Source organism: Ylistrum balloti, unplaced genomic scaffold (genome assembly GCF_031769215.1).
Source record: "Ylistrum balloti isolate Yb309-2 unplaced genomic scaffold, AGI_CSIRO_Ybal_v1 Utg371088, whole genome shotgun sequence".
Lineage (NCBI taxonomy): Eukaryota > Metazoa > Mollusca > Bivalvia > Pectinida > Pectinidae > Ylistrum > Ylistrum balloti.
Genome location: NW_026782600.1, coordinates 213,555 through 229,605, shown reverse-complemented (window position 1 = coordinate 229,605; position 16,051 = coordinate 213,555). Strand labels below are relative to the sequence as shown.

General features: G+C 33.3%; 1 protein-coding gene across 1 annotated transcript in view; it reads left to right on the top strand.

Moving 5' to 3' along the window:
• LOC132560642 (uncharacterized) overlaps window positions 1-11,623 on the top strand; it is a 90,995-nt gene extending 79,372 nt beyond the window's left edge. The window contains exons 9-16 of the mRNA XM_060225305.1: window positions 3,439-3,646; window positions 4,287-4,421; window positions 5,490-5,580; window positions 6,351-6,522; window positions 7,802-7,892; window positions 9,370-9,474; window positions 10,058-10,250; window positions 11,245-11,623. Of these exons, the coding sequence (XP_060081288.1) occupies window positions 3,439-3,646; window positions 4,287-4,421; window positions 5,490-5,580; window positions 6,351-6,522; window positions 7,802-7,892; window positions 9,370-9,474; window positions 10,058-10,250; window positions 11,245-11,499 (1,250 nt within the window). The 3' untranslated portion in view covers window positions 11,500-11,623. The remainder of the gene's footprint in view (window positions 1-3,438; window positions 3,647-4,286; window positions 4,422-5,489; window positions 5,581-6,350; window positions 6,523-7,801; window positions 7,893-9,369; window positions 9,475-10,057; window positions 10,251-11,244) is intronic.
• Window positions 11,624-16,051: the final 4,428 nt, after the last annotated feature.

The following is a 16,051-nucleotide window of genomic DNA, read 5'->3' as shown; positions in this document are numbered from 1 at the left end:
ATAAAATTTTAAAGTACATGGCAAGGCTGTTTCTGACAAGTCAATGTTATACATGTTAGTTACAGTATCTCAGTAATAGCTTTATTACTTACAGGATAACAGTAGCTCTGTTTGTGCCTAGATCTGAAATGTCATCATTTGAACCGTGTATGTCTTTTTCTTGATAAGACCTTCTAGAAAAACACCTTTAAAATGGTGACCAAAGGTGAGAAGTAAAAGTGTAAATGTTTCAATCTATTAGTGTAGATATCAAGTGTGTTTTAAACAAAACATTGAATTGATGTTGGAACATTTTGTAAAGTCAATGATAATAGGCTGTGTGGGAAATTTTACAAATTGCTGACAGGCAAGTGGAGGAAGGGTGGTGCTGGAATTCACTATCAAGTTACATCATTATTGGATTACAGCCTGACATATGTCTTCATTACATTGAGATACAGAGACAGGAGACTAGTCCTGGTCAATCCATTTATCCTCTTGATACTGTCCAGAAACCATAGCTTTTCTCCAGCCTTTCAACATCATAGGAATATTTCAACCAGAAATACATTCTGTTTCACTCACAACAAGCAAAGGCAGATTTTTTTTTCCTTTTCACAAAATAGTAATTTGGTATGCAAGTGAAGATGTTGTTTAATGTACAAGTAATCCAACTTTGTTAAAAAATCAGTCAGCCTTCCCCCCAAAAAAAACCAAAATCCTACAGTTTTTATGAAAGATTTAGGCCTTGTAGTGATATTAGAGGAATAATGCTTGTAGATTACTGATAAAATGTTAGAAAGATGTTTTTTTTTTTTTTTTTGATGTGAGATATTTTGTTGAAGCCACCATGAAATATTATCTTGAGAGAAAGTAGGAGATACTTGTACTCTATGGTAATCCTTTGTACTGAAGGTCAGGTCACATAGCAGTAGCTGGTGGCTCCCTCACTGAACAACATACAAGAGGACAATTAGGGTGCAACCACTACAGCACTTAATTGTGAGGCTGAGTCATTTCACAGCTTTTTGAGCAGATGATGTTCACATTTACAGAATAAAGACAACATATAAGTGGAGAATTAATTTAATAGATTACTAACACCAAACTGGATTGTTAACAGAACCTTTGGACAATATCACAGTCAATTGTACATATAAAACTTGTGACTGTCACATTTTTAATGAGGATTAAGATACTAGACAGGGGGTTATTTCAAAATTGTTTGATAAAAATTAAAGATAAGTTACTTTGTCCGAGTGAAAACAGATAAAAGAAAAAATTGTAGAATTTGTCTTGAAAACTTTTCTAAAAACTTCAACATCTTCAGAATAGAGATGATTTCACTGCATGACATAAAGAGAAAAGAATGTTATGTCTCATTGAGCATAAATTAATATTTCACCAAAGTAGAGAAAAGTTCATGTTACAAGATTTTATGAAGAAAACTTGAGGATATGGCAGAGATGGGGACTGACTCTGTGTATGAACTACAAGAAGTATCACTAGATATTCAGTCCTTGAGGGTTAAAGAAAATCTTTTTAACAAAGTGATGTAAACTTCAATATTGTATGAGTTTAGCAAGAAAAAGTATTGTATGACAGGGAAATCTTATCTTTAATTAGAAGTTTTATGTATGTTAATGTGCTGAGGTAGGTCAGTTACTCTTGCTCAGTCCTGTCCTTTTGAAGACTTAATCAATGGAGAAAATGAAGAATTGAACATATTCTTTTTCAATTTGTTTAAAAATCCTGTCTGTGTACGTGGAGGTGATTCACACTGGTAGTGATTACTACAGAGATGTGCTACAAAGACCTGAAACTGTTTTTTTCTCTTGAATAATTTAATAATATATGGGAAGAAAGCAGACATGCAGACTAAAGTGTAGAGACTTGAACATCACTAGACAGTTTACACTACCTAATTGTGGTTATATTGGCAATCAAACTGGCCTGTTGTAACTTCTTTTATAAAACCTTTCACCCCAAGGACAAGCATGTCAGCTTGTCATTTATACAATCCACGTCCAATACATGTTTAACATTACGTCACATGTCACAGGCGATACAATGCTAACATCCAGAGACAGATTTTAAACATTTTCCTGAGACGAGGAATGTTGTCACGTTAGAATTATATTAGAAGGCTGTCATTTCAGAAACAGGATATTGCTCTGTACTGCAGTCAGCAGGTGCACTCAACAGGTCTCAGTTTTGTCGGTAAAGATTGGACTTCTGTTTAAAGAAGACCAAAGCATTTGTCAAGCTCTAATTTTTACCTTTTTTCTTAAGAAGGTTCTATTTAGCAACAGCACAAATTTTTTTTCTCATAAGAGCACTGGATTTTTTCAGTCATTTTATTTTGAAGATATCACATTATAACTTCCTTAGCACTGCGTAATGAGGTCTTTCAGCTTGAAATATTTTCTGCCTATTATAGGCTTCATTTATTTAAAGAGTAAAGGAAAATACAAAGAAACAATATTTGTTAAAAGTGGAAACTCTTGTGGTAATGAAAGCTGAACGACTTTGTGTTAATTGGATGGAACAGTTCCACATTGGGAATGGTTCTGAAATATGTATTTTACAGAATTATCCATGGAAGCTGTATCACTAATTACTTAAAAAGTTTGTTAATTCAATTGGAAGTAGAAGCTATTACACGCCAAGTGACTTGCTGTATTTGTTTGTTATTCTAGTTCTTCAGCTTTTATTCTAGTGATCAATAAAATTGCTGCACTTTCTGAGAAGATTTGGCATCATTATGACAGTATGAAGGGAAGGGCTGACGGAACGTCATTTATTGTTCCACCCAGATCAATATATATCACGCTTTACTTGTGGGATGGAGCTTTGAATAACCCTCATCAAAACTGTACTTGTCATTCTGTTTCTGTGTTCCCTGGAAGAAATCTAAATCAGATAAAATGGGATATTTTCTTCAGATCCAATTTTCAACTTTCTGGTTAAACACAGTTTTGGAAAAGAAGTTTTAGAAATATGTGTGAAGCCATAAAATGATGTTATCCCAATTTAAAAGAAGTTCTGTTTGTACTGGAATATCGTATTGGTATTTTAGAAAACTATTGGGTTGTCCCAGAAGTCTTCAGATTCTGAATACTGTTGGCTCATTTTCAGATATGTATAATTACACCTAATTCTTACTTAATATTAAACATTGCTTTGAAATCAATATTTATATGATGAAAAGAGGTCACTTTCAATTTTGAATTGTGTTATTCAACATATCCAGAATTCAGAAGTTATGACTTTTAGAATATGTACTGCATAAAAATTTGATGAAAATTCCATTCTTTCTAGGATTGAAATTTATCAAAAATACCCTAGCCAAGGTTAATAGAGTGATATTTCAAACTTGTGACACCAAATTGAATTTTTTCGGCTTTAGATATGCATACTTTATGTTATAAACATATATCTGTGTTCTACTTTGTACAGGACATACATATTCTTGGGGTCTTAGTCGACCAGACCTTCTCACTCAGTGTTACCAAGGAACCCATCCAGTCACAGGCTACCTGGGACCCCTCGATCCAAGCAAGAATGAGACATACCGTTTCCTCAAGAACCTTTTTAATGAGGTGCTCCATGTTTTCAAGGATGAATATATCCACCTTGGAGGGGATGAAGTCCCCATGACTTGCTGGTAAGAATTGAAAGAAAGAAACTGCATTTATCCGACCATAATCCCATGTCTGGTAATAAGCCCACCCATATATCTATTGCTTAAAATTAAAGACGGAGTCTGCTTCCTTGTCCTTTATTAAGCCTGACTTTGTGTGCTGACCCCCTGGAATAGATAGGGTTACAGCAAACTTCCTTATTCTTTCTTAAGAAATTTAACTTTACTTTCAAATACATTCCTGTTGCAGTTTGTTCACCAAATCAACTATCTCATTAACCTTTTTTCAGACAAAGGTCAACAAAGACCATATATCACTCGTTAAGAAATCATATCTCTGCTGTGATTGGAAGCCCTCGTGTAAATTAGCGGTTTTTTGTAGTTTGGTTGTAAAGACAAAAACAAAATTGACCTGATTATTTCTGTAGAACACAGTTATATTGAAGGAAATCATTGTCTTCATCCCTTTTTACAAAAACTACATGTAGACATGAAAGTTTTGGATCAGTTCTGAATTACGTTGAAGATTTTGTTTGGAAAAGGAAAATCCTTGACTTATATATCAGGATACAACATAAAAAAATGGGAAGTTTGTCATACTTTTCATTTCAGTAGTAATGCATTGTGTTACATTTGTAATAAGATATTGATTTAACTATTTTAGGTCATCTAATCCTGAGGTGCTTCAGCTGTTGAACAAGTTGGATGGAAAACCAGATGAACCAATCAACCTCCAGAATGTTGACCCTTACATGTACAGTTACGACATCCGGAAGGTCCTTGAGTTCTATGAAAAAAGGTACTTGGAAGTGTGAATTAGATTGATGAAGTTTGTCAGTGTTCAGCTGCTTCATTCCTTCATTCCAACGTTACACATTTATAAACCATCAAAGTATCTTAGACATTTAGACATTGTCAGGCTTGCTAGGTTATGGTTACGTTACTATTTTTAGAAAATCATTACTAGCACTCTAGAACCCTTATTCTTCCAGGGATTGTCATCAATCTTCACAAACTTTCGAAGCATTAGAATATTTGGAACTTATTTAAGTTGTTAGGCCAAGGATTTTTTTTTTTTTCTAAGAAAATCTTAGTTAGCTTAAGGCGTTTCATTCTTTATAGGGTTTTAATCAAATCCCACATACTTATAAGTTTGTTTTTCAGGGGTGTTGGGTGAAAGTCAAGGTCACTTACTGTTTTTAGTAACATATTTCCCAGTTGTCGAGTTGTATCACATGCACTATTGACCTGCGTGTCCTGGCGCCCTGATAATTTTGTTCGTTGTAACATGTTGCACTTCCAGAAAGAATAAGAAATAGTGATTTAAACCAAGGATACCAGTACACCAGTACCAGAAATCAGTACCAAGTTTTTGAAGAGTAACTGTCCATCATGTATTAGTGACTGAAGAAGAACCACATTAATATCTTCTGAACTTTCATGGTTGCTTCGAAAGCCATAGCAGAAGGTTTACAATAGTCTGTTGCATCCTTGGAGCGATAGATCTTCGGATCAAATTCTAGAACGACCGCCAAGCTTGTTTATGATAAGAATGGCTTTGTGTAACTTACAAGAAATAATATGGGACTATAAGAATTTTGTCAGCATGCAAGGGCCTTCATTAATATATATTTAATAGTACAGACACCAAAGGGGATATTGATAAACAAACAATACATAACATCAGGCCCTATATTTGTGCATGTACAGTCTTTGAAGGCTTCAAAGCCAAACAGTCACTGAGGTGACATGTATTGCTTCAACAATATTCAGTAAGCTTGTTGGTGTTTAATGTCCAGTTTTCAATTTTCAGTTTTCACTATGACAATCTGGATAAAATTTTTCTCTAAATGTCTTTTTCTTGCAGACTGACACAGGATTTGAAGGAAATCGGCCGACGAAGGAAGAATGGGGTACGATTTGTGATGTGGCAAGAGATTATGAACAACAATGTACAGGTATGTTTAACAACAAAATTGATAAGTTAGATCCTGTGAACCTAGTGGTAGGGGACCCACAGCTTTTACTTCTTCTTATTCTTCAGATATGGACTCAGAAGTCACCAGGTTGAATTGATGCTTAAGGTTCACATCAGTCTGGACACTTGACTGTTTTCTTGTCTGTGCTGACAAAATGGCTTCTGTGCTTTCTTAGTAGACATAGATATTTCAAAGAATATGTTTTGTTCAGATGGCTATGACCAACTTTTAAATTTAAATATTTAAATGGGTCACCTGTCCCTGTGATTGGTGGAGATCCATCCTCAATTTCATTATTTGTAAACTACTGAACTTCAAAATTGTGAGCAAAAGTTCTTCATTGGACCACATTGTGCAAAAATCAGATTTGTCATGCAGAAATGACAACATTCCCTATGTTTGCCATAGGTCAGGACTGTGCTGCAACACTTTAAGATGTGTTATGGTCCTTACAGTATCTGTAAAATTTCAAAATGATGATGATAATGAATATGCCCCCCTAACCTCAATTTCACCTTGGCTATACAGACCCAAACATGATCCAAGAACTCAAAGGAGTAAGATTAGGAACAGCAAATTTGACCAGATATCTCAATTCGGCCTCTATCTTGGAAATTGCACACAACACTTCAACAGGTAAAGAATTATGACACAAAGCCCTGTTACAATGAATTTGGCCTTGACACCCCATAGACATACATGTCCATTTTATCATCCTACATATAAATTCCTTGTCTTCTCTGTTACAGCTGCCCAATGACACCATTATCCAGATTTGGCAAGGAGACATGGGTGATGTCCAGCGTGCTATAGACATGGGTTATAACACACTGTACTCAACCTGCTGGTATCTTGATCTCATTGAGTACGGTGTTAAGTGGCCCAAGTATTACAACTGTGATCCAGCTGACACCAGTATGGGTAAGTCAACTTATCACTTAAACCATTTTAATTTCCAGAATTAACTTATTACTATGTTTGAAAAATTACAAGAAAATTGTTTTAAAACAATTTGATAAAAAAATAAGTGGTACTGGTCAGCTGCCCATTGAAATTCATACTTTGCTCTCTCACAGAAAGTTTTTGCTAGAAATTTCTTTTGAAGTTCAAGAGTCAAAGGTGAAGGTAACTTTTTTTTAAAAATAGATTCCTTACAGTATGAATACTAACGAGTTTTATTGGATTTCACATGTTATCTGCTCCTTACTTGCATGTTAACCACCGTTTAATCACTGCTTAAGCACAAGACAGCCATCCATTTCAGTAACTATCAGGAGATAGGCATTTTTTGTGATTCATCAATTCCAACGTAACACAGAAGCAAACCTGTCCAAATCATAGGAAATATTAACCTTTTGAGAAAGAAACATTCTTGAGATAGAGTTGTCACAAAGGTAGCATACATCCTTAAGTGTCTGAGGTTTTGAGAATATGCTAAATGGTTACCATTGTTGGTTTGGCATGTTACATGTGTGGGTCTTCTGGATTTGGTGATGAATTCCCAAAGTAGAAAACACTTTTCTTACTAAATCTGCCGACAGATTGTGTAGAGGCATGATTTGTCATGTTATTGACGACATTTTCACCAGACCTAAGTTTGTCTCATCTCAGGCAGTGAGTGGGGTTTCTCAAGGATATTTATTTGTCACTGTAATGGATTTCTTGTAAGAAAATGCCAAAGAATCTAGCAAATGGTATAAATGTAGAATGTACAATGTGTGTGGGCTTTTATAAAAATTGGAGATGTCATTGTTATGTAAAGAATACCACAGTGATGTGTCAGTGTTTGTAAGTATTGGCTACAGATCCTTTGTCTTGTCTACACATAGGGCTAAATGATGTTCACTGGTTTCATTCTGTAAGTCATGAAATGTACATGTCACTAAATTCTGCTAATTTGACTGAAAAGTTGAGTGCATGTTACCAACTCTTAGTCATCATTTCAGTACAAATATAGTTCTCAAAATTGAGCTAATTAAAACATTTTTAATATGATTCAACAAAATTAACATCAGTGTTGTATTAACTGTAATTTATTGTACTCTTTCAAATTGAAATGAGTTTTAGAAAAACAAATTGTATATTATTCTATTTGAAGATTTTTTTTGAAATCTGCTTAAGAAAATGCCACTCATTGTTTTATATGAATCTAGGTCTAATGGCAGTTATCACTTGAGAATTTTATATTCCTTCATTGTAGGGTACCAGATTGATGAAAAGAAAGTTCTAGGAGGCGAGGCCTGCATGTGGGCAGAATATGTTGATAATGAAAACCTCATGACAACATTGTGGTATGTTTATATTAGCATTTTTATCAGATGTCTTTAATTTACTAAGTGATGATCAACAAGTGACCCTAGGTCAGAAAAATCCATATATATATATGTATATATCAGATAAATGTGAAAATATCATCATCATCATCATCTTCTTCTTCTTCTTCTTCTTCTTCTTCTTCTTCTTCTTCTTCTTCTTCTTCTTCTTCTTCTTCTTCTTCTCCTCCTCCTCCTCCTCCTCCTCCTCCTCCTGTTTTATAGAAAATCTATTTTTAGAATTATTTGCTTAATTTCTATTGGAAATATCTCAAATTTTGTTAGAATTATGAACAAAGTATAAAAGCTTAATGGTATGCACATATTGGTCCTGGCTGGTCCCCGTTGACAGATGGACAATGCCAAAAGGGTCAAACTGACTCAAATTTCAAACATCACCCCAATAAGACAAAATCCAATGCTCTTCATCTGTGGAAGGGTCTTTTCAGTGCTTTACCAGAATTGTGAATATCAAGGCTCTACATCTCACGTATCCCCCTGGGAAGGAGGTGAAGTTTACTATAGTTTTAATAGTATACATATATTGACTCTACCTCGGACCCTTTTCCATGACACATGAAAGCTACTTTCCCTATAATCTTTATATTCAACATTGCTTACCTCAAGTGACCGTCAAGGCTTCTAAGCCTCTTGTTGAACAAGTAAGTTGTTTATTTTCCATTGGAAATTACATGGGAAGAATGGAATCTGTATTACGATATGATGACAATTTTAAATTTAATGTTTATATTGACACTGGCTGACCTCAAAGGGCATAAACTGCATTACTTAGTCTTACACTCATCAATGTTGCAGTTTCTTTTTTGTGGCACATGGAAACTATTTACTCCACAAACTTTATTTATAGTATTGCTTATCTCAGGTGGCGGTCAAGACCTCTAGGCCTCTTGTTTACAAGTAATCAATGAACTGAACATATTTTTACATGTTCGATATATTGGTTACTCTTGGTCCTAAATGTTTTGAATTTGCGATAGGTAACTGATGGATGTTTAGCAACTTTGAATATCTTGAAAGATTATGGAAAAAATATATGACAAATGTAGGCAGGTTCATTCATGTAAACACAGTTACACGTTGAACTTATATTTTTGACTATTTCTTGTGATATCAGGTTGACAAAAAGAGACAGAAAAATGAATATTTTGGTAAATTAGATGTATGAGAGGTAATTTGTAGAGTGTTTTACTATGAAATTTTGTTATCTATTTAATCACTGAAACATTAAAAGAATACAGAAGTCACACAACTGATACCCACGTTTATCAAATACTAAGTCTATGTTTTGTAATTGTCCATTGGACTTATCAATTGAATATATAAAAAAATTTAAAGTTAGGTCAGTGAATTGTAGATTTATGTTAAAGATAATATAAACTCTCAAAATCTTGTTCAATGAGAAAGCAATAGTGTAGATGATGCCATTTCTTTGTAGGCCTCGAGCATCTGCCGTGGCGGAGAGACTGTGGAGCAGTAAGGATGTGAAGGATGTGGATGCTGCCGGTAAACGTCTGTCTGAACATCGTTGTCGTATGCTGAGGTATAACACAAATATAAATATATACATTGTATAGGACATCTTATCAATCATCAATCATATTGGTGATCTGAATCCACATTCTGAAAATATTCTTCAAACTCTAAAAATCATTTCAGCATCGACACAAATTAAAGTGAATCTGTTAACGGTAACATTAACAACATGAACATGTCATTGAAATAGACAAGATGTATCATGATGATGTCATTTTTGACAGCAAATCAAGTGCTCTGACAATAGAAGTCTGTCCAGTGTCAGCTTTCTCAAGTCTTGTTTTCAGAAGAACAAGTCTTGTTTTCAGAAGAACACTTAAAATTGTAATGGATATGTAAACAGCCTCTTTCTCTGGAAATAAGGATTTTTCAATACCTTTGCTACTCATGATTTCTGTCAAGACAGTTGTATAATGTTTTATCAGTACCTGTCATCCAACTTGGAATAAATCTCTAGATCTTACTCTAGCCTTTGTAATAATAGATGTGATATATATAAACAGAAAACTTTTTTGAACCATTTAGGAAATACACTACCCGTTTTTTATGTATTGTAACACATGGTGGTTATTTTGATTTTTGTCAACTAGTCGAGGCATACAAGTAGGAATGATCAGTGGTCCAGACTATTGTCTCCGACGAGGACATCGACGCGACAGAGACAATTCGTCAAACTGCTCTGTCGGTCACTGCTTCCAGAGCAAGGACACTGTCCAGATAGAAAAGATCAACGTCCGTGTCCAACAGAGAGGTCACAATCTTCCAGTACCAGACTGTAACCAGGTAAGGAAGGCAGGCAGAAATAAAAGTATCTTAAGAATATTTCTTTGAGACATACAGATATAATTAGTGTTATACAAAATGATAAATTGTCACTTTGAGGTATACCTTAAAATAGTCTTTTCTGCCCGTCTTTGTACAGGTAATTGTGTTGTATGTGTGTCTATCTGGCTGTATTAAAAGTTTACGATGATATCTTGGTTATGATACCTAAACATAACTTAACAATTGGAGCATGGATTAATTTCCCACACGAGTTCAAACTGTTTCCGGGTTTTACGTGCGACAAGAAGTGACATATATATGTAAAGTTGATGTAACACATGGTGTATAGTGATTACCTGTAGTACAATATCACTATACTTTTTCTGTTAAAGATGATTATATTACCAACTGTTACATAGTGACATCATGGTTTAAGTCATTAGAAGTTAACTCAATAATCTCATCGCCTCTTATCTGGCATCATACATCATCCAATTGTAAACAATTGACATTTTTGACTTCTTCTTAATAGCCAAAAGACCCAGAATGCTGATATGACAGGCTACCAAGTTTTATAAAATGAATGACCTTGACCCACCTTTCACGGTCACAGGGGTCAAATATGTTAAAATCTTAAAATTCCTTCTTTTCAATATCCAAAACGCCAAGGATGTTGATACATGTATAAAGAATACAAAAGATGTTCTACTCTTCATGGATGGAAGATTTTTTATCGGAAAATTCATTTTTTGAGTGTAATTTCTTTTAATTCAAACTTGGTCAGAAGCCTTAGCAAGGGACAGCAGATAATATGTACACAATTTACGTTGGCATTATGTGTACAATGTAGGTAAAGTTATATTACTGTTTTAACAGAATCATTTCTATGACATTATTACAAGTACCATTATGACTCAGGTGAGAGTTCAGGCCCTTGGGCCTCTTGTTACCTTATTTTAATTACATATGTGTCATCAACACTAAAGATGATGTTGATATGTTTCCTTTTCAGATCATTTCTCAAGGAGGAAACATGATCACCATAGCAATAGTGATTGCAGTCTTTATCGTAGTTGTGGTCAGCATCAAAGCAACAGGAAACAGAATGATGCAAGGACGGTTTTGTCGAAATAAGAACATCTTCTTTGCATTTATTGTCATCATTCTCATTTACTTCATGTGTTCAACATCACTATGGATGCAGGTCCTGGAATTCAAAGGATCCTTTGAAAAACGTGTGAAATCATCCTACTCTGACAAGGGTTAAATACCATGTTGTGTTATATTTATATTTTGAATGGCTATTTAAAACCAAAATATTTTAACTATTCATCTGAGTTAATTGTTTTCACTAAGGATATAGCCTAGTCATTTAACTTCCTTTATTTTATGGCTCCAAATGATAAAATGGATATAGAAAAATCAGTGTTCAGAGAAATTTGTGTTTGACAAAATTTCAAATGAAGATTTTTCTGTAAAATTTATTTTGTTTTTACCTTTTATCGTTTTAAAGTAAAAAATGAATTTAATTTTTGTGGTCAAAATTGCCACTAAAGCATAATGTTTGTGTGATAAATTTGTAACTTGAAGACGGCATTCAGGGTCAACTCTGATTGTACAGATTTGTCTATGAGTGTATATCATTGACAAGAGCCAGTATAATTGGTTTTAGGAATGCAGTTTGGAAAAGACATTGTACAAACCTACTAGACCCTCTCAGCTAAGTTTAGTTTCTTAATATAGGATTGATTGTGCTTCAAAAGGATTTCAATGAAGGCACCATTGAGTGATAAAGCATTCCTTTTTGCCTCAAATTTGCAGACACAACTTTGAATGTATATGAAATGCTGCAAGAATGAGAATGGAGTTTGTAACAATGCACTTCTGAAATACAATCCAACAATGTAATGGCAATCAGTTTATTTCGTAAACTTTTTAACTTATTTTTTATCAGTGTCAAAAGATTATTTATTCAGAACTTTATTGATTTTCATATGAAAAAATGAAATCTACACTTTATTTTTGTTATTAACTTCCTGTTTAGCTCTTGTCATGTTTTTGTACAATATTGAGTGCAGGAAAAATTGTTTTCATGACTATTTCCAGTCCTTTGCAATTCCTTGGTAATAGTTTTTTTTCTCTACCAAAAAAGTTTAAATATATAGAGATGTGTTTTCAAATATTTTGAATGACTTTGGCAAAAATCTAAAATTCCCATATGTAAAATATGTTATATTTTAATCAAGACATTGTTGAATCTCTTTGGAAATTAAAATTGCATCTTTTGTTTTCCCATTTTAACAGCTTAATGAATATCTTTCTGATCATCTGCTTGTCTATCCGAATTTCTGTGAAAACTGTCGAACTTGCACGAGTTATATGGCTCCTGATATTAGTGTAGCCTCTGCTTGCATGCATCATTGGGACAAATATGTATTGTTGATGATTTTTATGGATGATTTTAATTATTTAGAAATCTGGTCAATGACAATAAGATATTAATAAAAATGTTGTCAGATGTGTTGCTGAGTGAATAATCTACATACAATACTAGGAACCTGTATTGGACATGAATCTAATTGATTTGTAGATAAGTTTATGTTTTTTTTATTTAATTTCATCTCATTACCAGTATAATTTTAATTAAAATGAAGCAGTAGTTGTGAATCCAATGCTGTTTTTGTGAATTTCTTGACATTTATCCACTTACAAGTACATGTACATAGCAGCGCTGTGCCTATTTAGTGCAGATATGCCAGGAAATATTTGCATATTTTTGAACTGCTGTACAAAGAAAAGTTTGATTTCAATGATCGTTTGTTATTGATTTGTTGATGTTATTTAGATTGGGAAGTTATTATTATTATCATTTTTTTTTTTTTTTTGCTGTTGTGTATGGACATTCTGTTACAATCCAAATATGAAAAGGTCAACTAAAAAAGACATGTACGTCTCATGATCAGTAAGTTGATTATAATTGTTTGAAGTGCTGTCCTATGTGACTCCAGAAATATATTAAAGTACATACGTCTTTATTGATGAAACAATTTCACAATCCAGTCTACAAAATAAAATTGGACGTATAAAGCAGTATGATACGAATGTTGTGGAGTTTATCATGTGTAAGGTATGCCTGGAGAGAGCTCAAAAGGATCTTTTACAAATTTTAGATCAGTAAATTAATTAAAGTGGATGCCGGAGACCTATATCTATAATCTCATTGTTTTTGTATATAACCTGGCATCAAATGCATATATGATTTTGTTTGATTGTGTTTATGGGGAAAATGTGTGAGAATGTTTAATCAAGAAAAACACTTTTGCATTTTAAAATTGATATCATCAAAATCTATGTCAACTATATACTGTAGCCATATATTTAGGTTGTATCTATACAAGGACAGATGAAATCACCGGTTATGTCTATACAAGGACAGATGATCACCGGTTATGTCTATACAAGGACAGATGACATCACCGGTTATGTCTATACAAGGACAGATGACATCACCAGTTATGTTTATACAAGGACAGGTGACATCATCAGTTATATTTATACGAGGACAGATGACATCATCAGTTGTGTTTATACAAGGACAGATGACATCACCAGTTATGTTTATACAAGGACAGATGACATCATCAGTTATGTTTGTACAAGGACAGATGACATCACCAGTTATGTTTATACGAGGACAGATGACATCATCAGTTGTGTTTATACAAGGACAGATGACATCACCAGTTATGTTTATACAACGACAGATGACATCACCGGTTATGTCTATACAGTGACAGATGACATCACAGGTTATGTCTATACAAGGACAGATGACATCATCGGTTATGTTTATACAAGGACAGATGACATCATCGGTTATGTCTATACAAGGACAGATGACATCATCGGTTATGTTTATACAAGGACAGATGACATCACCAGTTATGTCTATACAAGGACAGTTGACATCACCAATTGTATCTATACTAGGACATTTTCCTTTATAAAAGAAAACATTTTCATTATATTTGCTATTTTCATTGCAACTTTTGTTAAAAGTAAAGGGGGAAAAAAATAAGAAAAAAAAACCATCACCCTTATGTCTATTAAATAATTGTGTAGTTGATTATTTTTCTGTACATATTTAAATCTGAAGTCCTCATAATGTCTAGAATGTTCAACAAAGACCACTTATCTAAAGAAAAAATCCAGTCACAAATTATTATTAATCTGTATGTCATGCTCAACACCAAATATTATAAGCTTAGAATTGATGAGTACACTGAAATTTTCTTTGAATCAATTAATTTTCAAATTTACTTTCTAAGCAGAAGAAAAAAGTTTAAAGAGAAATAATTGAAATGACGTTGGTGCAATTGATCCAGAAATAAGATGGTTTAATTCTTTCATATGATCGTTTGTGTTCTACTATGCTGAAGTAAAATGCATAAGTGTGTATATAGGAGCAGCTTGAGCTGTTTATTTCCACTGTGTGGAATAAATTCTAGCTTTTATAATCATGTATACACAAGTACATATACAACATATCATTTTGGATGTTACTTTTGCAGTTTGAACTTTTTAACAGTCCTTCAAGTTTCGCTGATGTGCCATCTTATGAAAACCAATTTTGATTTTAATCACCAAAAACCTGCATAATCTTTGGAAGTAACTAACATTTTACTTGTTTAAAGTGCAAGAGAGACTATCTCAACAGCAATCCAATCTTATGTTTATAACAGATGTAATTGTGCAAGCTGTTATCCATTTGTTTTAGAAGTAAAATATAAGTATATGTAGTCAAATACAGCTTTCTTTTTAAATCTGACACTTCCATCGGATTTGAGAGTATCCTGGGTCATAATCTACATTGATTGTCAGTTCTAAATAATGTAAGTTATCATAATCTACATTGATGAAGAATTTTGTGGTATCTGTATCATTAAAAAGACTCATTGATATAGATCTGTATCAAAAGGTTTGTTTATATTATGTCAATTAATAAAGTCATTGATATAGGTCTATGTCAGTTGAAAGCATTGTTAATATTGATCTGTGTCAATAAAGAAACTTGTTGATATAGATCTACATCAATTAAAAGCTTTGTTAATATTGATCTGTGTCAGTAAAGAAACTTGTTGGTATAGATCTGTATTAATTTAAAGCTTGGTAAATATTTATTTGTGTCAAAAGACTCTTTGATATAGTTCTGTATCAATTAAGGGCTTTGTTGATATTGGTCTGTATAAATATCATAGAAGAGTTTTGTTAAATCAAAGTTGACATTTGTATCAAATGAATGCTTTTCAATTAAAATCTGAGTCGATAAAGAATTTACTAAATCAAAATAATCAATATGTACCAATGATTATGGTTAGGATGTGAAAACAGAAACTGATGTTGTATACCACTGGTATGAGCAACCCATTATAATGTTACATGCTTCTTATAAATAGCAACCTTATAGCATATACTCACATTTTGACTCTTTGTAAACCACCTGATTGGACCTTTAAGAACTTAACAGTCCTTCAGATGTTGTCATTATGTTATTATTTCAAAAGGTTTGTTATTTTCTCTCAGGTAGTTACCCCATTGTGTAAGATACAAGTCCTAGTAGTTAGGCTTTTTTGCGAAGATTTTATTGTACCAGAGGTAAAGAGATAAAAGACTCTTTTTTCTCCTAATTCTTTCACAGGATTCAGTAATGATATTTTAAATGCAGCAAGAAATGTTGCTTATCTAATTAATATACTGATATATAAACATGTGGGAAAAGTTAAGCATACTGTTCTACAGGTATACACAATTCTAATTCT